Source organism: Oryzias latipes, chromosome 8, assembly GCF_053564925.1.
Source record: "Oryzias latipes strain Hd-rR chromosome 8, Olatipes_Hd-rR_3.1".
Taxonomy (NCBI): Eukaryota; Metazoa; Chordata; class Actinopteri; order Beloniformes; family Adrianichthyidae; genus Oryzias; species Oryzias latipes.
Genome location: NC_136244.1, coordinates 3,198,232 through 3,222,880, shown reverse-complemented (window position 1 = coordinate 3,222,880; position 24,649 = coordinate 3,198,232). Strand labels below are relative to the sequence as shown.

At 44.9% G+C, this 24,649-nt stretch overlaps 2 protein-coding genes across 20 annotated transcripts in view; one reads left to right on the top strand and one right to left on the bottom strand.

The window, feature by feature from the left end:
• Positions 1-10,355, bottom strand: part of caskin1 (CASK interacting protein 1) — a 117,590-nt gene extending 107,235 nt beyond the window's left edge. For 17 of the 18 annotated variants that reach the window (XM_023957764.2, XM_023957766.2, XM_023957768.2 and 14 more), the window contains exon 1: positions 9,572-10,339. In XM_023957764.2, the coding sequence (XP_023813532.1) occupies positions 9,572-9,659 (88 nt within the window). In that variant the 5' untranslated portion in view covers positions 9,660-10,339. Of the gene's footprint in view, positions 1-9,571 lie in introns of all 18 variants that reach the window. The other variant, XM_078951134.1, reaches the window with a different exon arrangement.
• Positions 10,356-13,499: 3,144 nt separating this feature from the next.
• LOC101168959 (phosphoribosyl pyrophosphate synthase-associated protein 2) lies at positions 13,500-23,749 on the top strand. 2 transcript variants are annotated; one of them, XM_078951136.1, is made up of 11 exons: positions 13,500-13,570; positions 16,779-16,939; positions 17,036-17,088; positions 20,122-20,188; positions 20,268-20,440; positions 20,507-20,622; positions 21,446-21,501; positions 21,579-21,727; positions 21,811-21,881; positions 21,951-22,097; positions 22,179-23,749. In XM_078951136.1, the coding sequence occupies exons 2-11, from the start codon at positions 16,857-16,859 to the stop codon at positions 22,335-22,337; spliced, it is 1,074 nt and encodes a 357-aa protein (XP_078807262.1). In that variant the 5' UTR covers positions 13,500-13,570; positions 16,779-16,856; the 3' UTR covers positions 22,338-23,749. The 2 variants fall into 2 exon arrangements, with proteins under 2 accessions (XP_078807262.1, XP_004071900.1); XM_004071852.4 differs by having other exon boundaries at positions 13,532-13,661.
• The last annotated feature ends 900 nt before the right edge of the window (positions 23,750-24,649 follow it).

The window sequence follows — 24,649 nt, the reverse complement described above, 5'->3', positions numbered from 1 at the left end:
GGCTTTCGGTGGGCTCAGGTGAACCCCAGAAAAAGGCAACAAACAATCATCTCCTGATCTTCTTTTAGTTGTATTTATTTGGGGGGGAAAAAACACAATTTGTTTTCAAATATGAGACCACTGCTGCTGCTGGTGGCAGGAGGACATCACCCACCTTACGTTTGATTTACAATCTCTGTTTCCATAGCAACAACACACATGTGCCGGTCTGTTGCATGTTGCAGCTTTGCAGATGACATGCAGAGCTTGTGGATTATTCAGAGTGGGCTCTGCTCCCGCACGCCTCTCGATCGCTAGCGTTCGCTTTGGGTCGACAGGAAAAACCGGTTCTGATGGACAGCCGTGGAGCTCAAACACTCCTGACTGAATCATCTGTGATTTGGGTCTAGAAACAGCTGATTTGTGGGTCACCCACGTCTGCTGGGCAATGACAATCCCAGAGTGTCAGTGAACGCATCGTACAGTCAAAGATTTGATTCCCAGTTGAATTCTAAATGACATTTTTTGTAATTTTACAGAGAACGAACTCCTATTTTTGTTGAACAAGTGTTGAGTTACAACACTTTTTGTGTTGTAACTCAAATTCTAAAATCAAACAATGGACATGAAAGTCTTCGGTTTATAATTTTAAATGTTGATCTTATTTAGCTGTGATTGTTTTGATGTTTGCTCCTGAAACCAGATCAAAAGATCTCCTGCACTTCTCCGCGCAGCAGGAATATAAGTCGGCTGAACATTTGGCTCAATTATTGTCAGTAATATTTAAACAAACATGTTGCGCCGCTCTGTCCGACATGCTGCACATGCCCCGCCCCTGCGATGACCTCTGGAGGCGTGCCGCCAAAGGACAGTCACGTCAGGGGAGGGTTTTTCTCCAAAAAAGTCCAGCTGTTTTTCAGTTTTCACCTGTCAGGAGGCAGAAGACTGCCGGGTTGCTCTGCCAGGGGGCTGTGCACCTTCTTCAAGCATGTTTGCCCTTTTGCAAACGACAACGTTCACAAATGGACAGATGGAGAACCAGGAAGAGACAATCTGCACCTCAACCTGTGGGTTTCCCAGGAGGAACCTTCTGAAGGAGGCAAAGCTGAACTCTGACCCACCGCATCAGCAGGTGGATGAATGAAGAGTCTTTAACTGAACATCCGCCTTCACTCTGCAGGACAAAGTGACGTGAAATCCAACCTGACCGAGCGATTGTAGGTCAGATTCGTGTCTAACCTGCAGACGGTTTTCTCTGGTCCATCAAACAACTTATGAAGCATGTGGGAGAAAACTGACACGCTACACGCAAACAACCCAGCCGGCCGGGATTTGAACCAGGGCCAAACCGCTAATCACTGCGCCACCGTGGCAGTGGGAGAGAATCTCTGGTGGTCTCCGTGTTGGACAGTGAGCACGTGCATCAGTCTGCGGCGCTGTTACACCGCACACGTGTCACGTCAAGACTCCAACGTGAATCCGATAAAGGTCTGATTCAAATGAAAAGTGTGAAAAAAAAAGGATTTGAACTAACCAATCAGAATCATGCATTAAGACCTGCAGTGAGAATTATGGTCCAACGATAAACAATGACTATTCTTGTCTGGTGCTGTTGTTTCCCATAATGCTTTGAGCTTGTTCAGAAAGGTGAGCGTCTGGCGTGGAACAGTGACCAGCCAGCAGCCAAGATGACCTCGATGGAGCTTAGAAACTGTCCGATCTGCCGTGTTTTTTCCTTTCACGCCCCCCTTGCCATCAAGGAGTAAGAGTGTCCACATGGATCGGCGCTCTGAGAGCTTTTTTCAAGCCAGAAATGACAACATTTTTTGCTCTTCATGAAACACTGAAGCCCCCCCCCAATGAGGAGGATAGCCCCGACGGCGTGAGTTCCAGTTCCAGGGGTCCGAGCCGCTCTGTGCCAGTCACCTGATGGGGAAGGGGGCGGGACGTGGAGGATAAGCCACATCAGTTGCTGGTCTTCAGATCGGCGCCACCCTTCACCTCCGTTTGTGGGTGGTCTTTCGCATCAGTGCTGCAGGAAGCCCCACCACCAACAGCACCGCCCCCACCCACTGCTGATCCTATGAACAGAGCCTTTCCTGCATGTGATAAAACATGAAACACCTGTATTTTTAGCTTCCCTCCTCATTATCACCTGTTTTCTCACTCCAACACTCGCTTTCACACCTTTGTTCCACTTCCTGCTCTTCTCCTTCTCCTTTTACTCCCCATTTCTCCACCTCTCTGCTGCCTTTTCCATGTTTCCTTTCCTGTTCTTTTCATCCCTCTTTTACCTCCCAGGACTTCCCTTCCATCTCCCTCCTTCTCCTCCACCTCCCTCCATCCTCCCTGCCTCTCCTTGAACTCGCCACTGACCCACAAAACGACACGGATGTTATTTTTAGTGCGGCCGTTGGCGCAGGAGTAAACGCGCGCGAGACGGAGACCTGCAATCAGAGGAAGTGAAGGGAAAAGGACAGCTACACCTCCGTTTCATCCTCCTATCCCCTTCTCCGTCTGTCCCACACACTCATCACTCGCTCCCATCCTCCATCCAGATCCCGCTTCCTTGTTCTTCCTTTTCTGGGACTGCATTCCCAGTTTTCCTCAACGCAAAGCTATCCATCCACCGTCTGTTCTGTAATTCAATCGTGGAGCTTGAGCAGATGATGGAGTTTGGGAGGAAATTCCCAGGAGCCGGTCTCTCCCTGTAAATGTTCTCCTTTTGAAGCGTCAAATTCCAGAAAAGCTGCAGATCAATAAACATCTGAACGACCTTTTTTAACCCCTTTTCTCATTTTTTGGGGGTCTTTCTGTTTGGTTGATGGACAGATAGCCTTCAGCAAAGACGCTGGTTAAACGGATTCAGTCACATTCTAGAACTAGAAATGAAGAAGATGCATCATCTTCCAGAGTGTGTTATAAAACTTTTACATGATGTCCTTCACTGTGCTTTATCCAAAACAGAACAAATAAAAAAACGAAATTATATCAAACTCAATATTAAATGTGGCTGAAAAAAGCCCAGAAGAAAAAAACGAAATGATAAATTATCAAATGAGTCGATGTTTATATTAAAAAAAGCAACTTTTATGCGTACATGCTGCTTTTCTTATTCATCTTTAACAAACAGAACGATTGCTTTAATAGTTAAATGGAGTTTGAATCTAAAAATAAACAAAAGTATATATTCAGTAACGATGTGGGAAAAATTAAAAATAAAGTAAATCAAATTTTCCCTAATTATAAAATTCATTATCAGATTACTTTCCAAAAAAAATATAATTTACTACATTTGTGACTCTTTTAGAGATATTTGTATGAGAAAAGAATCAGAACTATTGTTACTGATCGACTTTGTTTTACCACCAGTTTAATCCGGACTTTTGGCCAATCTCAAATTTCTCCATTTTATGCAGTCAAGATTATTTTCTGAATCCTATTTTAAACTTTCATGCACCCAATAAAATCAAGGAAATAAAGTTGTCAAGTTCAGATAAATATAAAGTTTTAAATAAGTCAAAATGATAGACGTATGAGTAAAAATAAAAAATTGGAAGCGTTAGCAAAATTTAATGATTCAGTTCATTTCATTCTTCTTGAATTAATTAATACTTGAATAAAGATTAAGATCTAAACTCTCCTGCATGGACAAGTGATTGCGACAGATCAATAGCTGCCAAAAAAATAGCCCACATGATCAGCCCTCCACCACCGTGCTTGAAAGAAGTTATTCCTGATGTGCAAATTGGCTCATGGAACAGTGTTGACAGTTCTGTTTCTGATTTCCAGAAGAGTCTGAGTCTCCCGGTTAGACGTCTTTTTCTTGGCATCATTTCCACGCATTCCCTGTTGGAAAAAGCTGCGTTTCTCTCTTCTGTGTGCAGACGGAGGAGTCTTTTTCTGACGTGATGGACGGTTTGTTGGAACCAAACATTGGCGGTGTTGGAGTTTTCTGGACACCTTTGCTCTGTTCAGCTTTGGTGTGGTTAGAAAGAGGCGTTTGGCCCTGAACTCCTCCGTGTGGTCACACGGTCACAGCAGTCTGGAACATTTCCAAAAGCCTTGAAAACTGCTGCCAACAAGCCTCTGGAAGGAGAGCCGTCTTGATGCACTCAACAACTGTCAGTTTTCTTCTGAAATCGTTAAAAAGTTGTTTCCTAAAAAGCTTCTGAACAAACTCTCCCTTCTGATCAACGTGATGCTTTGAGGATTTTCAGTTTTTAGGCCTCATCACAGACTGATCCATCAGAGCGACCGAGGCCGTCATGACTGCAACATCTGATTCCAACTAGAACTTTAACAGTCACGTTAAAACTAAAATATATTCACTTTAGCATCTAAAACCTGAATCAGAGGTTTGCGGTCTAAAGCAGAACTGAAAGAGCCTCGTTCGTGCAGCAGGTTAGACCCCCAGGAGGACTCGGTAAAGCTGCAGTGGATCCGGAACGCTGGTGCTCAAGTCCTGACTACGACCAGAAGTCTGGACTCCTTTTTCTCAGAACAGACTTTGTTGCTGCTCTGCTGGTGCTCAGGTCTCTGCGTGGCTTAGTGCCAACGTACGTTTGTGTCGTGTAAACCAGCTGGACTCTGGAGAACCTTCTGCTGGTTCCCACACTCTGGACTATCCACGCTGAAGGTTCTGGTACATGCAGCAAGTCTGACGGCTGAGATGTTTGGTCCAAAGAAGATTGCTTCAAGAAGATTTCTTTTTTTTTTCAGCAGATAAACGTCTGAATGTAAATCTGAAGGACCACAAACGGAGAAGGCCTGATAGCAACCATGATATAGTCAGAAAATGAAGGAGTTTTTCAGTATAGATAAGATTCCTGGCTCCAGGTTGTTTAGCCGTCGTAGCTGCTTTCCAAAAGGTTCTGTAAAGGCAAACCGGAAAAAATAAAGACTCCTCTTTATCTTCCTGATGGAAACAGCGTGTTAGTCCTGATGTTCCCGAGGCTGAAACTTCTGCCTCCAAAGACGTCAACTCCTAAAGACGATCAGATGAAAGGGATGGGATTCTTTCCGAAAGGTTGGACCCGCTTGTTCGGACTGATTCCTCCTTCCATGGTTATCTGCGCGTCTATTTAACAGAGTATGGTATCGATGACCTCTGACCTTCTCTTTCCCGTGACTGCAGCAGCAGACAGGCTGCTCCCGTGGCGTGAACGCGGTCCTCTGCTCTCCTCCCACAGTCGGCCTCGCATGCCGACTTGAAAAAAGTTGGGTGAGGAGAGAAGAGATCGAGGGGAGTGAGAACTCGAAGACTGGGGGGGGTTAGCATCACCCTCTGAGCTGCGCAGCAGGCCGACTGAGGCGGACAGCGATAGGAGCATCTGTGCCGGACGGCGGCGAGCAGACATTGTGTGTTAAAAAAAAAAATCCCTTGGTGGAAGTTCAACCTCACAGCTCAGCCGCCGCCTCCAAGCAGCACTTAAACAGCCGTGAACAAACACGCTGGAGGTCAAAGCCGAGGTCTGGTCCTTCCACAAACACCCGCAGAGACCCGCTGGCCTCGACAGCAGAGTGACCAGATGTGCGTGTTTCTGCGAGGCTAACACGCATGCCTGGAACTTACCTTTACACATGGACACACACACACAGCTGCCTTCAGGCTGCCAGCGTCACACGCCGGATGACAAACAGGCCTGTGATACCTTCGTGGTCTTCCCTGCTGTTTGTCTGGCTCTTTGGGTCTCACTCTGTCATTACCCACTTCCTGTGTCTGTTGGCGTCTTCTCTCCTCTCAACTTTCTTGACTTAAAACCACTGACTGTCTATGAGAACTGGAAAATGCTTCACTGCTGGCTCCAACCCAATAGAGTCAATTGCGTTGCCCTTTTTTCTTCTATAGACTTCTGTAGACGTCTTTGGGATTTTGGTTGGTACTTCCTGCTTGGAGTCTCTCAGTCCTGTTCTCATGTACAGTCCATACCTAAACCCTCAGAGACTCAGTGCACCCTCAACTCAAACGCATGTTAGTCGCAGTTGGGCTCTGAGGGAAGCGAGCAGCTTCAAAATGAAGCAGGAAAAACCTGGACGATGCGTTCAAGTGTCTGCAGACGTGTGCGATGGCAATCAGAACCAATCAGAAGTGACGCCGCTGAGAGCTGCAGCCAAGAATGCTCTATTCTGGAATGCACGGTCAGCACGCTGGTGGTCACTCTGGACTGTCGCCACCTGATGCAAGCTCATCCACCTACAGTTGGAAGAGGCTTGGTGCAAAACGTCAAAGCGGTGCAAATCTGGTGAATCTCGCTCCAGGCTTTGACTTTCACAGCTCTATTCTGATACATGAAAGACTTGCTGTCGTTTGATTCCTGTCGGCCACAAACCACAGTTATTGATTTCTCCTTTATGATCAATTTAAAAATGGTCTGTGACTTTATAGGGATGCCATCCGTATGTCACTACAAAATCAGATTCCCTGATTGGTCCAAGTTCCACCTGATTTAACTTCAACTTGCGCTCTGCGGCCACATGTTTTGTACCTAGAGGCTAAGAAAGGGTCTAATAAATGTGCGTAGCTACATGTCAATGCGAGGGAAGCCCACAGACTTTACACAGACTTTTTTATCAGAACATGGTCGCTTGAACGTGCGTTTCTGGTGTGAACGGTGCTTCAGTGTTTTTACATCCTCCAAACCAGACATTCATTTCTAAGAAGCAGCAAATCTTTTCCTCAAACCATGCATTTAGGTTTGCGGAGGTATCGTACATGAATGTTTTTAATTCTGAAAAGTTTCAAGATGAAAAATCTCCTTTTTCTGTTGTGTGGAAACACTTCCACCAGATGTTTGTGGAGGAGCAAACAGGAAGGAAACATCAGGGGATCTTGGGAGTCCAAATGTCTTCTGAGGACACGAATGAACGTTCCTGTGGAGGGAAGTGAGCTGGAGGGACTGCCCGTCAACATTTGACTCTGGGATAAGGTTTTCCAAAGATGTCTTCCTGTTTGCTTGATGCAGTGAGAACCAGCAGCTTCGGGGAGGTTTGCAGCTGAGTGAGATGATGAATTAGCACCTCCTGAAGTCACATTAGGATCCCTGATTCTGCTGCAAAAGCAGGAATTACTCTCTGTGGTGAAAGAAACAAGGAAACTTTCTAACCAGTCGCTTGAATTGGTTGTAAAAAACTGACTGATAGAGTCAAATCAATTTTTACATAGAAAATGAAACATGAAACACTCAATTCCTTTATTTTAAAGCAATTGATTGTATTTTATTGAGTGAAAAGGATTTTTAGTTATTTTTAAGGGTTAGAAATCAAAGTTTTATTAACAAAAGTTTTACTTTTGTTGAGTTTTAGTGACTAGTAAATTAAAAAAGTTCTTCTTAAAGACCCACTCCGATGAAAATTGCGTTTCTAACATGTTCTGGTGATATTTTTCTGAGGATGGATCAAGAAAATTAAGGATAAAACTGCATTTCTGCGTATTTTTATGTTTAAATTGTTGGGAATGAGGGGCCGAACGAAAGAAATGCTGTTTGTGATGCGGAAAACACGTCAAAAAGAATGTAAGGGCTGGACAGCTCCAATATTATGTCACCGTTTTTGTTGCAACGGTAATGTTATGTTTGGGGTTTGAGGGGCTGTAAGCTAGCGGATCATGGGAAATGGAGGCGGGGTTGACTCAGAGTGAATTACTGATGAAATCATGCCGTTCTGCTTAGCTAAAAACAGCATCGTCAGAATTAAAAGACGACTTGGAACGCTTTGAAAATAAATCCAAAGATGATAGGAGCTGGACATGAAGGTGTAAATCAGACCTTTTTAAGGTTGTAGTTGGCTATTTTTGATCTTGCTGAAAAATTTGCAAATTGTTAAATTCTTAATTCTTAGATCGCCTCAAAGCATCAACGAGAAACCTTAAACGTTGCTTGAAAATGAAGGGGAAAAAAATCAGCAAAAAGTGAAGGCAGTTGATCCCTAAGCAACGTCTATGGAAATAGAAACTTTGTAAATGATGAGTAAATGATCTGGATTAGTAGCTTTCTGATTTGTTTTCTGTTTTTCCCCTTTCTGATTGAAAGCATTAGGAATTTGATGTTAAATCATGAAGCTGTGAGGGAAATCCAGCGTTCGGCTGCATCCTGCAGCTGCTGCCGACTTGATGATTCTGGTTTTTCTGAGCTGGAGTGCACTTTACCGTCGCCTGAAGGGGTTTTTGTGATGTCCTCCTGTACATAATGTCCACTGTGACGCACTGGCGCTTTTTGGAGGCTACGCAATGTCCTGTGCTTTCACTCTTTCAGGGACTTCCTTTCAGTTTTGCCAGAAACAGCTGGAAGGTTTTTCTTTTCTTTCTTCCAGGATTGTTCCTGCTTCCTCTGTTTCCCGGAGCCTGTTTCAGTTTCTGACACTTATTCATGCTTTGACTCACGAACCCAACCCAGCAGAAGCCTCATTAGCTCTTTTTGAAAGGTTGTTTTGAGTCAAATCAAAATTATTGTTGAGCTAAATGTGATTAGAAATACACAACAACCCCAATACAGTAAATACACATTTTATGAGCAAAAACTTTGAATTTGTGTGCAAAAACACAAATTTAGTTGTAGAAACATTGAGGTACCTGTGAGACACAAAAGGGGGACAGAACTGAAGGCCTTCAGGACCGCAGCGGCATCACCAAACCGGCCTGACATCTGAAAAGCAGGTTTAGTTTGTGACACGAGGAACCACAAAGCCCAACCTGAAGACGTGGACCCAAACCGACTCCAGCTCTCAGCTTGGTCTCCACTAAAGTTCACTCAGTCACTTTAAACCAAGCCTCATTCAGCTCTGATCAGCTCATAAAAAGGAACGTTGAACTGGTTCTGGTAGATGAAAGTCTCTGATTTTCTTTGAAGGTCCTCTGACCATGGCGTCCTGACCTTGGGATGACCTTAAAGAACGTCCCTCCTGAAGGCCCTGCCTGCTGTTAAATCTGAACCCAACTACAGGAAGCCACTTTTATTCTCACAGTGAGGCGACAAACTGCTGGGTTTTAGCTGAAGGCTCCAGAACCAACGATCCAGTCAGAACCTGGACGGAATATAAACTCTGGTGGCGGACGAGCGGACCCCCTCTCATTTCAGTCCAGAGAAGCAAAACTGTAAAAATGGGACAAGATGCTTTGATTTGCTCATGAGCGCTCAGGCAGGCCGGTGTCTGTGCTGCCCACACACTAGAGTGGGCTGAGTGAGGAACAGACTGGAGGCTGCAGAGCAGCACCAACGAGGGGAGAGGGTCTGCACACCCAGCAGAACCAAGCAGAACCCAACATGACTGACTAGAATAGAATAGAATAGAGTAGAGTAGAGTAGAGTAGAGTAGAATAGAATAGAATAGAATAGAATAGAATAGAATAGAATAGAATAGAATAGAATAGAATAGAATGACTGAGCCAACAGTCAAAGGAGTATCATCTTCAGCAGGCTCACATCCTCCTCCCTGTGCTGCAGTGGCCTCACTTGGGGTCTGGAGATGGACTATCGGTCTCCAATCCTGCTGCTAATCTTCTCCAGAGACCCCCCCCCCCACACACACACACACACACACACACGCTCGTGAGGCCTCGCGGCAGCAAACCTCCAGCTGTGTCTGTAGCTCTTACTTGCTTTCCCAGGCCTCTGCAGCAGCTTCTGCACGGTGAGCAGGTCCTCGGTCTTCACCGCCTGCAGCAGTTCCTGGTCCTTCCCCATCTTCCGCTCTGAGCAGCTTCACTCCCGCAGCATCCTCCGACGCGGCGGCGCCTCTGCGCAGCCTCTTCGCGTGCAGGGCGCGTCTGCGGCCGCGAGCCGCCTGCCTCCACCGCCTCCTGGCTGTCTGGCTGAGAGGAAGACCTCCACCCGCTGTGGCATGTGATGCAGCGAGGAGGCAGAGCCGCTGGAATGGAGGGATGCTCTCTGGTCCCCCCCCTCCTCCTCCACCACCACCACCACCAGCCGCCACCCCGCCTATGGGTGCAGCGTGGCTGGATTCAGAATCCCGGGCGCGTCTGGAGGCTCGTGAGGTTGATGGAGATGAAAGGTCCGGTGTCACGTCGGCAGTCGGGACCGGAGGTTCGAAGCTCCAAACGCACAGCAGCGCACCGCTCAGCCCCGATCCGCGCCGAAGAGGACGCGGTGCGGCCAGAGACGAGCTCCACGCGCTGCGCGTCAGCGCTGCGAGGATCGTGCGCGCGCCAGGCTGGCCTCTCTCGGCGCCGTGCGTCCTAAACTCGGCCCAGCGGCGCTGCAGCAACCATCGCTCCGCGTGCGCCCCGGCTCTCTATTCGGTGACGGTTTCTGTCCGCGTGGGGGGGGGGGAGGGGGGAGGGACCGCGCGGGAGGGGGCACGCGCTCGCGCGCTCTACAGCTGGCCCAGCTCTCCAACCACTAAACGGCTCATGTGTTCCAAGTTGGGGGCGGACCCCAACAGAACGGCTCTCCCGCCTCCTCCTCTGTCTGTTTGTGCGGCTGCTGTGCGCAGATGGATCCGGATCATGACGACACACCCATCAGCCTCCGAACCGAACCTCAGTCAGAACCCTTTCTATTCACTACGATCTGCTTTTTATCGAGTTTCATCGCGGAGAAACCTTTGATTAGTGACATCATGTTCTCACTCAACCAACAAAACATAATCTAATTTCAGCTGTCAGGCACGAGAGAGGCAGAATCATGATGTGGGCCTGTTTGGGCGCCCATGAACTGCTCTGTGTGCAGAAGTAAATGACTGCTGTTGGCTCTAGATCACACCGGGAGCACATCCACGTCCAGAACTCTGGATTTCAGGAGAAGAAACCCGTTAAAGGTGAAATCCTCAAACTGTCTAAAATGCGGGACAGCAGCAGGTGGATCCTTTGGGTGTTTCATGTTTTTCAATACAAAATAATTCCAGAGTTTATCTAGAAAAAGAATCTAGAAAAATATTGTGACAGCGGAAAATGAAACTACAAGTAAACTAAATGTTTGGCTTGATTACAGAGAACTTAAACCCTAATCTGATGTGTTTTTGACGTTTTTAACAGGTTCTTATGGCTTTTTTCGGACGATGGAGGATGTAAAAAAGGAGTTTAAAAATGCATTTCTGAGTATTTCTTTAATCAAATTATTGTGAAAAAGGAGCAGATGAAAAAAGATCCGATTTGTGACCGAGGGGCGGGGCCACAGGCTCCCTGCTCTGCTCCGTTCTGATGCCTCCACTTATAGACAAATAGATCCAGGAACGCCCTTTTTGTCCCCGTCTGAGCCGGAATCTGGATCAGAACTCTACGGCTGGAGGCCGCCAATACTGCTCGCCATTTTTGTTGCACCGCTGTTGCTAAGGTTGGGGATGTGAGGGGCTGTAAGCTAGCTGGAGAGAGTGTAAACAGACAGTTTGCAGCAACGTGGAGGAGAAGGGGGGCAGGATTGCTCCACCAAGATTCCTGCCAACAATTCAAAGGTAAATTTCTAATGAACTCCTGCCGCTCTGCAGCAACTATGTCCTAGAAAATGGCAAAAGGTTTTTTTGTTTTGTTATTTTGGCTGAAAATTGCATAATCATAATTAAAAGACCAAAACAGTTTAAGAAAAGATCAAAAGATGAACAAACTTTAAAGTTTTATTGAACTGTGTCTGTTTTTTTTAAATTGACTGAGTCACTTAAATAATAACTAAATATGGTGTAATTTGGTAAATTTGGTGTCATTCTGTTTCAGTCTAGTTTAAATAAACACGGTTTGTTAAAGAGACATTAGGCGATCAATCAAACTTTATTTACAAAAAAGAGCTTTACAGTTAAAAACAGAGACAGATTGACATAAAACGAGGAAAACACAGCCCGTCCTTTACCATAACCCCCCTCCCTCCACTGGCACACACAACCCATGACCCCACACACAATGAATAAGTGAATTCTAACAGAAGCACAAGGCTTGTCTCTGCTGTGAGGAAACAGTATTTGGAAATCTGTTCATATCAGGAGCCGCCTCAGCCACAGTCCCCACCACAACCGGGACGACTATTTTAATCTTTTACATTTAAAATATGTTGATGGTTCAGTGATTTTTGTGTTTCATGCTTAATTAATGGATCATTACATGAAATTCAAGCAAGAATACCAAAAACCTATAAGCTGCTGCAGCGATTCCTTCAAGTTTGTAATGCAACAACGAAACTAAAGATGTATATTGTTTTTGTTTTGTTTTTTAAATGGGGGGGCATTAGCTGCATTCACAATGCAGACCAAATAGGTGAAAGACACAAACCTCTGATTATTGATTGTATTTCTGCTCAAACTATCATCAAAGCGTCTTTTTCATCAATGGCAGTCGGTTGGAGCTGAGACTGTTGTTGTTCAGCTGAGGGTCCAACAGCAGGAACGGATCCAGCAGTTCTGTTCAGCTGAGTTCAGTTAATCTGCTGCTGCAGCCAAAAACACCTGGAAGTTGGGAAGAATCTATCATCTTCTGCCAAAATATAAGCAGAAAAAAAAAATCAGGAATTTGATATTTTCTCCTGACTATCCATCCATATTCAGGAGCACGTCCAGAACTGGAAAGACTCTTCCGACTTTTGCCAGCAACATGTTATTTGTCTCTGTCCGTCCTCCTCCAGATTTTTTGACTCCACTCTCCTCTCCATTGTGTGTGTGTGGGCAGAGAGCGGAGCTTCATCGCTGCTCCAGGCCTCCTCCACACATCCACGAGTTATGTAAGAACACTAAAGGTTGGCCCGTGTGCTACCGGGAGATTATTCATGTATCTATAGAATGCAAATGTTGCTCTTTGTGTAGCTTGGACCTGTGTTAATACAATGCTTAGGGAGTAAATGTACATATGAAGAGCACTTTTCTGCACCAGCTTGTCCGTCCTGCTGCTGCTGTAGTTTTTTATGTTTGTCTAAAGAATGAAGCAGCAGTAACATTAAAGCAAAGCAAAGACATTATAGATAGCAAAGCAAAGACATTATAGATAGATTTAATTTGTCTATTTTATATTAGATTTGTATTTTTCTAATTTTATTTAAGAACTGTGGGATATAGTTTATGTTTGATGTGAATACGACATGAGGAAGGGTGAAGAAGTTCATCCATCTTGAAACTGCAACATCATGGCATTGAAATAGAAATTTACCCACAATATCAGCAAATAATGAGACATATGAATATTTTTTACAAGTAGCAACACAATTTTATTCGGCATTGTTTATTTTTATATAAATCTTGAACTTCTATGTCATTTTTAACATTAGGAGTAAGATGTTACAGGTTTGTGTGGAGAGTTTACAGTAACACTGCCCCCACGTGGCAGAAAACAGTATATACACACTAAAAAACTGATCGAAACTTCATATCTGCTCGTTTACAACTATGTCACTGAAAAATTAAAGAGTTATAGCATATATTGTGTTACATATTTAAACTCTATTATCATTTTAAAAATAAGATTCTACAATAGTGTGACGTAGTACAAAATAAACGCCAACTTTCATGATAGAAACATGACAGTAGTGACGGTGGGGATTTGTTAACAATTTTCTCCCTGGTACTTGAATGCAGCTTCTTGCCTCGCCCTTCTCAGCGTTCTGGTTTCTGATTGGCTAAGGCCGTTGCAAAGGCTGATGACGCGGAGTCCGACAGTCGTAGAGTGAGTGAAGGGAGCAGGTTGACAACAGTCCGAGATTTCTTAGCTCAAAACAGTTGTTTGCAGGTTACAGCTGGACTTAACGCACAAGCTGGTGAGGAGCTGTGCTTGGTTTGTTTGATCCTCGAAATTTCGAAGCGTTTTGACGCAACGCAGTTGAGAGACGCGCGTGATTTCCCGGCAGGGTTCTCCTGTTCAGCGAGAAAACGCGTTAGTACCGCGGTGTTAGCCGCTGGCTAGCTGCTGCTCTATTGATTGTAGTTTACACATTTCAATTTACTGGAACAAACAAACCAGCTCGCCTTTACTTTATCTAATAATTATTACTATATACCCTAACATTACGTATATCTCAGAGTTTATAATTAAAATCCAAAGTAAACGACAATCGAGAATTAAGCTAGCTTAGCAACACGAAGCTAACGTCCTTGTGTTTGGTAGTTAGGAGTCCCGGGTGTCCTCGCAGTTTTCAGGTTATAAATAACATATTAAACAACATTGTTGCTAAAAATGCAATCATTTCAGTTTGATTCTTGATTTTTCTCACAGTGAAAGCTGTGAAAAAGGCACATTTTTCTGTCTTCTGGCTGCATCTCCTACATTTTAATACCAATGAATGAATTCAAAGCTGTATTGCATTTATTTGTGTGCAATGACACACTTCATGCAAAAAGGAAACATTTAGAGTTTATTCCTTTAGTTTATAATCAAAAGTTGCCTTTTTAGGTATGTTAGAAACAAATCTACACACTAAAGCTGCGTTCATAGAAGAATACTTCATATCTTTTTTATATTATTATTTTAAAGATGTTTATAATTACAAATCATATGAGACAAACTTAAAGATGATAACAGCTACAACATCAGTAGTATAACAGCAACACAAATAGGCTTTTTTACATTATTGAAGGCTGCCCCTAAAAAAGAAAATCAAGCAAACACCAACTATAATAGATGAGGAAAAAGAGAAAAATAGTAATAATACAAATATTAATGATTATAATAAATAATTCAAATGTATTTGAAAGAAGAGAAAACCCAAATCTTCTGGCGTTGTGGTTGGATGAAGTCCGATCGTAATTACATCAGGAAATGGGACTTAAACTGGAGTCAGATTCGCTCAAAAACAAGTTTAACTGACAAATTCAAATAACTTTTTACCAAAACGAATCATTTAAAGTCCAATCAAAGACCAAACACGGCATTTAAGGTCATTTCTTCTCATTTTGTTCTTCCAGATACTAAAAAACTGAAGTATGTTTTGAAATGTCAGTGCACTGTTGTATGTTTGAAATTAAAATCACAGTTTCTTTGCATTTTTTCAGCTGCCTACTAGTTTTGGAGACAGTTTTGTTCTTGCTTAAGTCCATTTTAGGCTAAAACGATAATGACTAATGGAAATGTCCGTTAATACTTTTAATAAACCGAAACATGTTGGTCTCAGCTTGAAGACCTGCAGAGGTGGCCTGTGTGACTTTCTGTCTGATGTTTGGCCTCAGCTTTACATTTTATGTCAAGAAGTTCAGGTGAACGTAATCCAGGTGTGCCTATAAACAGGTAGAAAGGTAATGAAGAGTTTCCAGAAGGTCAGTCTGCGGACTGACGTAAGCACCGATGCAATAAAAGCCTGAACATTTTGATGCTGTTCTTCCCCCCAAAGTCAACATTTATTCACGTGTTTCTATTCTGCAGCGGCTGAAATAACGAATCAAAACATTTCATTTAGATTTAAATGGAAGTTAAAATCGTTTCTTTTATGTTCGTTCGCAGTCAGAATCAGTTCTTGGGACTAAATTCCTATTTTCAGGTTTCCCTTAGCACCCATATCTCTAAAATCTGATCCCGACCCGGGATGGAGAACGCTGCTCTGTTCTCAGAATAATGTCACCCGCTCCTCACACGGTGAAGGCGTGACCTTCGTGAACACGGAGAAGCCGTGCTCTCCTCCTGCGGCTCTCTGCTGATGCAGGTTTGGAAAAACACAAATATTTGGATCTTTGACTTTGAGATCATTGATTCCATTTGGGAAAGCCTGGTTCATGCTAGCAGAGGAGCGTCTGTGTGGTTCTAAAACACTGTGACAGGAACACACTCACGATGTAGGAGAACACGTTCCTTCAAGATTACTTTGGAGCTTCCATCCACGCTGAGAGTTTTGGATAAAAGCCTTTTTTTGGCTTTTGCCAGAAATCTGATCACATGTTAAAGACCCACTCAGAGGAAAATGATGTTTTTATTGAAGCAAACAGGCTTTTATTCTGAAAATCAGATAAAACAAGAAGTTAAATCTGAAATGTAAAAGTGTTTTTTTTCTATTACAGGAAAAAAATCGAAGCAATCCACAACATTTTAAAGAATTTTGTTCTTAAACCTGTGCTTGTAGCGTGTTTCTGATGATCAAAATGAGTTCATCTTTTCTGAAGTTGTCGTGACTCAGGATCAGACAAATAAATGCAGTTTTTATGTAGAAAGTACGCTGGGCGGGCCACAAGCTTCACTCAAGAAGAGAGCTGTCAGTGATGGGAAGGGGGGCGGGGTTGCCTGTTGTCCCGCCCACAACTTTCTAATGAACTCCTGGTGCTCTGCAGAAACTGTGTTTTAGAAAATGACACCGTTTTGTAGATTTATAGTGATAATTGAAAGACTCCAGGGAAAAGTGACAGAAAAAGAAACTTCCTGGTTGAATGAACGTCAAAATGAAACCAAACAACAACAAAAACAGCTGCTGGCTTTTATTTTTTTAAAGGAGACAATAGCATCACATGGAGAGAATTCCGGTACGAGTCTTCAGAAAAGAGGAAGTGGGAAGAATTCTGCAGCATAAATCGTTTCATTTTCTCTCGTTTCTGTCTTTCTGAATCGACCTTTTTTCAGTTTCTGCTGGTTGTGTCAGAGTCTGGGTAACCCTTGTGCTATCCTATGGGGTCCAGATGACCCCACCCTTACATTGATGTGTTATCCATTGAAGAAAAAAGGTTCTGAGCCCTGTATAGTGGGTCTAGATGACCCAACGTAAACAAGCCGATACCTGTCTTGTGAAATCCTCTCCACCTTTATCCGCCTTTGTCATGGTAGGGATAACATGTAAGGGTGGGGTCATCTGGACCCCATAAGATAGCATAAGGGATATATATCGGTACAAACTTGTGGACGTCCGGCGCGCTCCTTCCTCGCCTCCTCCGGAGGAGCTGACGCCTCCGCTGTGTTGCAGGAAGGTGTCAGCGCCGCCTGGGTGCCCAGGGATCCACTGCCCGAGTGCGGCCAGAGCGCCGGCCGAGACCCCGGAGACATGAACCACACCAAGGGGGGCCTGGTCATCTTCACCGCCAACTCGCACGCGTCCAGCCGGGAGCTGGGGAAGCGGATCGCAGAGTGAGTTCAGGAGTCGACTCGGTGTTGTGTTGTCCACCATGTAAGGCGCTCCTTCACCTCCCTTTGATGAGCTTCAAATCATTTCCTCCTCCTCAGGCGGCTGGGGGTGGAGCTTGGAAAAGTGCAGGTGTACCAGGAAGCCAACAGAGGTGAGAGACATGTTTGCACAGAAATGTTGGATCTGGAAGCTGTAAACACAAACAAAAGCCTCTTTACATCCTTTTTCTCATTTAGTCAGCTGCTCGACGCTTTTTGTGCAGCAGTTTGTCTCAATTGTCAACAACGGTTCACGTGGTCACAACCACCTGTGTCCACCTGTACAGGTGGACACAGGTGGTTCAGACGAAATGTCGACGAATGCTCGGTGAAACCACGCAGCAAAACCGCTGTGAGTGACAGGTCGTACGTTTTTTAGGTGTCTAACTAACACACTGACGTTTGTGTGGGGGCAGAAGGTTACTCGGCATTCACCTGGGGCCTGTTTCACAAAGGAGGTTCAACCAACTCTGAGGTCAAACCTGAACTCTGAGTTGGTCAATCGAGAGATTGACAACTCTGAGTTTTCAGTTTCAGAGCAGCTGATCCGCGTTAGATCAATCAACTCTGAGTGGACTGATTCGGAGGTGAGCGTGAGCACCGTGACTAAAAGAAGCCATTATCAATGGAGCGCAGATATCACGAGTCACCATGGCAACCGTGAAAACAAAGAGGTCTGCGTATTTTTCGCCAGCTGAACTTGACGTGCTGCTGCAGAGTTGCAGTGAATATGAGAACATATTCCAGAAGAAAAGCAACACCGCTGCATCTGCAAAACAGAGACAGTTAGCGTGGGAAAACATAGCTGCTCAAGTTAATGCCTAAGTTTGCATTTAAATCATTGTTATAAATATTGACTGTAATAACTTTTTAAATAGCGTAAGGTGTGAAATAAAAAATGGTGATATTTAGGTGTACTTTTGAAGTGTTATTCCTGGTGTAAATGCATGAAATGCTGCATAGTGTACAGAACCAATCTGGGGGAAAATGCATTTAACGTCGGTAATGTTTAGAGGACTTTTTTGTTAACCTTCCCCTCTTGCAAACGTTGGTCATTTTAATATTAATACATGCAATTGTGTTTTTAAAAGTGAACTTTTGTCTACTGTTGAACCTTTCGCTGCGCAAAGACTTCCTTCTTTTCTCTCGTCTTTCCGACCGTGCGTGGTCAAAAGCGCAGGGGAGATTTCCTTCAGGGCTGAAGGGAATTCTCCTTCGGGGTTCACTTCCCGTTGGAAACCCTCAACCTCCAGAGCGGAATAAGAATGACTCCAAAACAGTTATTCTGGGAATGACACCTTCTCCGTCCTCCTCATCCGTGCTCACCCCACCCCCCCCCCCCCCCCCCATCTGCACCTGCAATCGCCCCTCCCCTTGTCTCTCGTGGATTGCACCCCGCTCAGCACACACACGCTGCAACACTACCCCTGTATTGATCAAGTGGTATAGGTTTATATGGGATTAAGAAAGTAAGCAGTGCTAGAAAATTGTGTTTCCAAAAAGTAATTGTTACATTAATCTAATTCAATGTCCCTGATTTCATTTTCATGTAGATGCAATCCTGCAGGAATTAAAAGAAACATGGCAGCAGCTAAAAATGAAGTATAAAAACATAATTCAATCAGGTCAAATGTGAGCATGTCATGGATGTAGGCTTTGTTGACAATATTTGACATATGAAACATCTACATAGCAAGACCTAATGTTGTTTTCATTTTGTATATGTAATTGACTGCAACGAAAAACGGTAACACTCAAACAAAAACGTATGGGGAAATGACAAAACATCGAGTCGAGGTCTCAAAATCCTCGTACGACGTAAATGTAATTCTCTACGAATTAATGCAGCCTCCTCATCTATTGGGTCCTCCAAAAAAGGACAAGCCATTCTTGTCACTTAGATCGCGTGACGGAAATGTGGGCAATTAAGGTTGAAGCCAAATATAGTGCTTCGTCTTTAAAAAGGGGAGGGGACCGGCAAAAACTTCGAGTTTGGAGAATAAAACCTGCTCCCGACCAGGTTAGGTTCACAGCATAAGTAACCATGGATACGGACTCCGAGTAAAAGTTAACTCTCTTTCAGAAACGGGTTTGACTTACTCTGCTTTCTCTGGTTTGACAAACCTCCGATTCTGAAACGGAAAACCCAGGGTTTCCCTGATTTCCGGGTTTATGAACTCAGAGTTTACACTTAACCTCCTTTGTGAAACAGGCCCCTGGTGTTGGAAGATTTGCGTGTTTTCCAAGCCGGAGGCCTTTTTTCCCGATCATTCCAACACCACACGAACGCAGCATTCCTTTAGTTTTGTGTTTTCCCCGAACGACATCAACCCATCTGCGCAGTTAGCACTAAAACGAGAACAAAGGTTTTTAAATAAAAACTCAAAACATTTTCTGTTTACAAATATATACACATGTAAATATTTAATACATATACATTAATTTTTAATTAAAATTGTAGCAAGTTTTAATCCAAATTTCATCCTATTACTTTCCCTTATGAGGTGGATCACCTAAACCGTCATCAGCTCTTTGGTCCGGCCCGTCTGTCAAGGTTTAGACGCCTTTGTGGCCCACAAGTCTAAAAGTATTCTTTCATCTGCTCCTGATTCCCAAAGATCGGAATCAAGAGATTCTCACAAATGCAGTTTTTAATCTTCATGTTCTCTAGTTATTTCTCAGAAAAATACTACAAGAACATGTTCAAACCCCGTTTTCACCATGTTTAAACCCAGCCAGAAGGCTGAACAGGACTAACTTCAGATGGGTCTCCTCTAACAGAACCCAGCAGCTGCTCGGTTACGCAACCAGAGTTTGTTTTCTGTGAAAGCATCGGCGCCGTCAACTTTGACTGTTGCCATAACAATGCTGGTACTTCAGCTGGAGCGTGGCGGTCTCCACCTGACGCTCCTCCCACCGTCACCACTGCACCTGTGACTGACGCCTCTCTCAGGTTCATGTTCCAGCAACAGTCCTCCCGTCTGCCGTCCGCAGAGCGTTCCGTTTCTCCTCTGGGGGAGGATCGCTCCTCCGTTTCACACCGTGAGGAGGCGGGTGGAGGAGCGAGGCTGACAGCCTTTGTTCTGAGAGTGTGTGGACGGGCCTTCTTCTGGGCGCCGCTTTCACGTTCTGCATTGTTTCCGTAGAAACGCGGGTGCAGATCCAAGAGTCGGTGCGAGGAAAAGACGTCTTCGTCATCCAGACGGTGTCCAAGTAAGAGGAAGAGGCATCGGCGCCGCACGAGCGCTGAAACCCCCGCCTGTTTGCTGATGTGTTCCTCCTGCCGCCTCAGGGATGTCAACACCACCATCATGGAGATGCTGATCATGGTGTACGCCTGCAGGACGTCCTGCGCCCGCAGCATCACCGGCGTCCTCCCCTACTTCCCCTACAGCAAGCAGTGCAAGATGAGGAAGAGGGGCTCCATCGTCTCCAAGCTGATGGCCTCCATGATGTGTAAAGCGGGTGAGTTCAGACGCTCAACCAGAGGGTCTTCATCACTGATGATGATGATGATGAGTGTGTGTGTAGGTCTCACCCACCTGATCACCATGGACCTCCATCAGAAAGAGATCCAAGGTTTCTTCAACATCCCGGTGGACAACCTAAGAGCGTCTCCCTTCCTGCTTCAGTACATCCAGGAGGAGGTACAACGACCCGAGCCGCCCCGCTTTCACTCTGAAGCTACGCTCACATCATTCCTGCACGTGATGTTCACACTGGACCAGCAGGGAGGGGCTTCTCCAGCACCTACAGTTGGAAGAGCGGCGTAAATCCAGGGAATCTCGCTCTATGCTTTTTCTGACAAATGAAAGACTTCCGAGTCCCTGATTGGTCCAAGTTAAAACCCGAAAACGGTTGTAAAAACTTTGCAGCTTGAGAGTTTCTGATCCTGGATTTATTTACGTAGACTTAAAACTGAAAGTGGTCCTTTGAAGCTGCAGAGGCTGAGCGTAGCTCAACTCCCAAACAGCTGCTGCTTTTACTTTGAAAATCCTCCAGGACGTTCCAGAACCAGACTCCACTTTTAGAAGATTTTCATCAGCTGCTGTTTGAACACTTTAGGACTTTGAACTGAAAGGAAATTCTTAATGTTTGCTCTCAGTTCCTCCATGCTGGAAGCTGAAGCTCCTCCCTGAGCATTGAGCGGTCAGCTGACCCGTGGTTCCAGATGGATTACCCATCATGCCTTCAGGCAGAAACACAGAAGCAGCAAAAGAACCAGGCTCAATGAATTTGCATGTTGAGTAACGGCTCAAAACAAACAAATAAAAAAACTTCTGTGACTTGAATCCCACATCATGATCCCTCCGCCGCTTTGCTTGACAGTATGAATGTGACTTCAGTGCTGAATTGCTCGTTCCAGAGCTTTGCTGTGGACTTTGATCTACTTCTTTGACATTTTTCCCCCATAATTCCTGTTGTTTGTTCAGACTCGCAGTGATTTTGTCTGTTTGTCTGAACCTGCAGATTCCAGATTACAGGAACGCCGTCATCGTGGCCAAGTCCCCTGCTTCTGCTAAAAGGTAAGTTCTGCTCCCCGCCGTCCCTCCCCTCCTGCGCCGTTGCTCGAGCGCTCGGCCTGCCGTCTGCTGGCTCGCAGGGCGCAGTCCTTCGCCGAGCGGTTGCGTCTGGGCATCGCGGTGATCCACGGCGAAGCTCAGGATGCCGAGTCCGACCAGGTGGACGGGCGACACTCCCCGCCGACCGTCAAGACCACGGGGGCCATCCACCCCAGCATGGAGATCCCACGTAAAGCACCGCCCCACTCAATTGGCGTCGAGCGGCGGCGGGTTTGAGCTGTGACCAACCGCTGCTTCTGTTTTGACCCGCAGTGCTGATCCCCAAAGAGAAGCCCCCCATCTCCGTGGTAGGGGATGTGGGAGGACGCATCGCCATCATCGTGGTGAGTGCGAGCGCCCCCGGGCGAGTCTGGGAGGGAGGGCGCCGCTCTGACAGCCTGCTGTCTCCGCAGGATGACATCATCGATGACGTCGACAGCTTCGTGGCGGCGGCAGAGACGCTGAAGGAGCGAGGCGCCTACAAAATCTTTGTCATGGCGACACACGGGCTCCTGTCCTGCGAAGCGCCGCGCTTCATCGAGGAGTCGGCCATCGACGAGGTGAGCGCACGTTTCATTTTTCCCGCTGCTGGATGACTCCGCCCCCTTTTTTCAAAAATGCCGGGCTTGTGGCGCCCTCAGGTGGTGGTGACCAACACGATCCCTCATGAGCTTCAGAAGCTTCAGTGTCCAAAGATCAAAACGGTGGACATCAGCATGATCCTGTCAGAGGCCATCCGCCGCATTCACAACGGGGAGTCCATGTCCTACCTGTTCCGCAACATCGGCGTGGACGACTGAACGGCGGCGGCGCTCGCTCGCTCACGCAGGCAGAAGCACCCCAATGCACCTCCAACCGTCTCTCTGTGTCTGCGGGGACTCGCACGCTTCATCCACCCGCTCCATGTCCCCGCCTGCAAGGACCCCCCAGGACCTTCAGGCACCCACAGGCCTGCGCGTTTCCTCATCTCTGCCCCGCCCCCCCGCGGCTCACCTGGACCAGGTGTGTTCCACCAATCAGCGGGCGGAAAAGAAGCGGGGTTCTGTTATTCTGCCTCCAGGAGTTTCTGTTACCTGCAGCAGCTTCGTGAAACCTTCTCACCTCCATTTTTCTCACACACTTTCAAAGTAAAAGCTTCTTAACTTATTATATTCTAAAAATTTTTTTTATACATTTATTAATTTTTTGTTTTACTTTAGGTATGAAAAAAAATCATTAGCAACCCCCCCCACACACACACACCTACTTAAAAATGTTTTCATTTTTTTGACCTCACCAATCGTCCAGAGGACAGGAAACAGGAAGTGCATCGACCTTCTAGTGCTTAGTGATCAGCTCTTATTTTGGAGGATTCATCTTCACTCAGCAGATGATTGAAGCAACAGATTTGCTCCGTTCTGTTGTTTCAATTTCGCTTTTCTTCCGTCTGAATCTCTGTTGCTGGTAAAGAGATTAAAATGTCAGGTTGTTGGTGCCTTCAGCAGATCTTCATCACACAGACATTCATCACATAGATCTTCATCACGCAGACCATCATCACACAGATCTTCATCACGCAGATCTTCATCACATAGATCTTCATCACGCAGACCTTCATCACACAGATCTTCATCACGCAGACCTTCATCACACAGATCTTCATCACGCAGACCTTCATCACATAGACCATCATCACACAGATCTTCATCACGCAGACCCTCACCTGCTTCCTGGAGGAGGGCGGTTCCTAGAGCTGGTAGTGTTTAAGTGCAGGTCTCCATTTAAACCCCAAAAAGCTCAGATCTGTCTAATGCACTAAACTGGACTGGTTCATCTTTGTGCCATCATCATCATCACAGAGCTTCCTCACAACAGATTCAAGATTCTAGAAACGGCTCTGAAGTTTTCAACCAGACCCAAGTTCAGGAAGTTCTTCTCAGGTCCGTAGGAGAGGCCTTTTCCTGAAGTTCTGGACGTTTTTGGTCCTTAAATCAGAGAGGAGAGCATCCTCGTTTCATTTGAAACTCCGTTGAGGAGAAAACGGAAGCAGAAGTTCAACCTTTATTCTGAAAAACTTGACTGAAGCAGGACTTTGTCACGTTCCAAGAAAACGTTTTTGTATTTATTTTTAGTTGTTACTGTTGGTAGATGAAGCCTCCCCGTATTTGTGAATCCTAGCTTAATAAATGTGCACGTGTACTTTCTTTTTACACAAATAAATGTTACAACCTCAGAGTCGACCAGGTTTTCTTTGGGGACCGCTCCACCACAGCACCCCACCTTTCACTCCACCCACACAACCCAGTTGGCACGGAGGCTCCAAACATATCATGATGCGTTTAGGGAAAAACCCAGAAAACAAAGAAATTTAACAAAAAAGTAACAGAGTTCCATTTCCAGATAAGAATATTACAAATTGTAAAGTTGTTTCAAAATAAAAGCATATAAATTGAAACTGTTTAATCATAAAAGCCTCACTGTTGCCAAAAAATACTGTAAAGATTTTTATTTATGTTTATTAGTTTATGTCTTTTATCAGCAGTGTGTTGATTTACTGATTACATCAGACTTTAAAAAGACATTTTCAGTTCCTCAATACTTTCCTCACTATGTATAACTACTTTTTACTTATGATTAATACTTCAAAATCCACTGTTATTACTTTAATGCTTGTTAATTAATTCAAATTTTGCCTTTTTCAGCAACACAAAGAGAATTAAACGCACAATTCCTGCTCAAAGTGTCCAGATCCCAAATTTTTTTGTCTCATTCAAGTCCAAGTTTGAGAAACTTTTCTCCCAATTTTTTCAAAAACGTTTTCCAAGCTTTCACATTAAAAGGGAGCTTCAGTGGTTTTCCAGGACTTTCTGCTCACAGGAAGAACATTTGAGGAAACTTCCTGTTTGAGTTCAAAGTCAGGAAGAAACCAGATAAATTAAAGTTTTCTTAATCAAACGAAATAAAAAAGGCATTAAATTGTGTTTAAAGATACGTTACTGAACTAAAACTGCTGGTGAGGAGACACTTTTACACAGAGAAACTTTAAAGACCCACTCAGAGGAAAATGATGTTTTTGTAGAATTTTTCTGGTGATGGAGAACATATATTAAGAAAATTAAGATTAAATAGCATT

Coding starts and splice junctions, on each gene's coding strand:
- LOC101168959 (XM_078951136.1), top strand. CDS start 16,857: ATGAACCACACCAAGGGGGGCCTGGTCATCTTCACCGCCAACTCGCAC. Junction 20,441..20,506: donor CTCCATGATGTGTAAAGCGG/GTGAGTTCAGAC, acceptor GTGTGTGTGTAG/GTCTCACCCACCTGATCACC. Junction 22,098..22,178: donor AGGAGTCGGCCATCGACGAG/GTGAGCGCACGT, acceptor TGGCGCCCTCAG/GTGGTGGTGACCAACACGAT.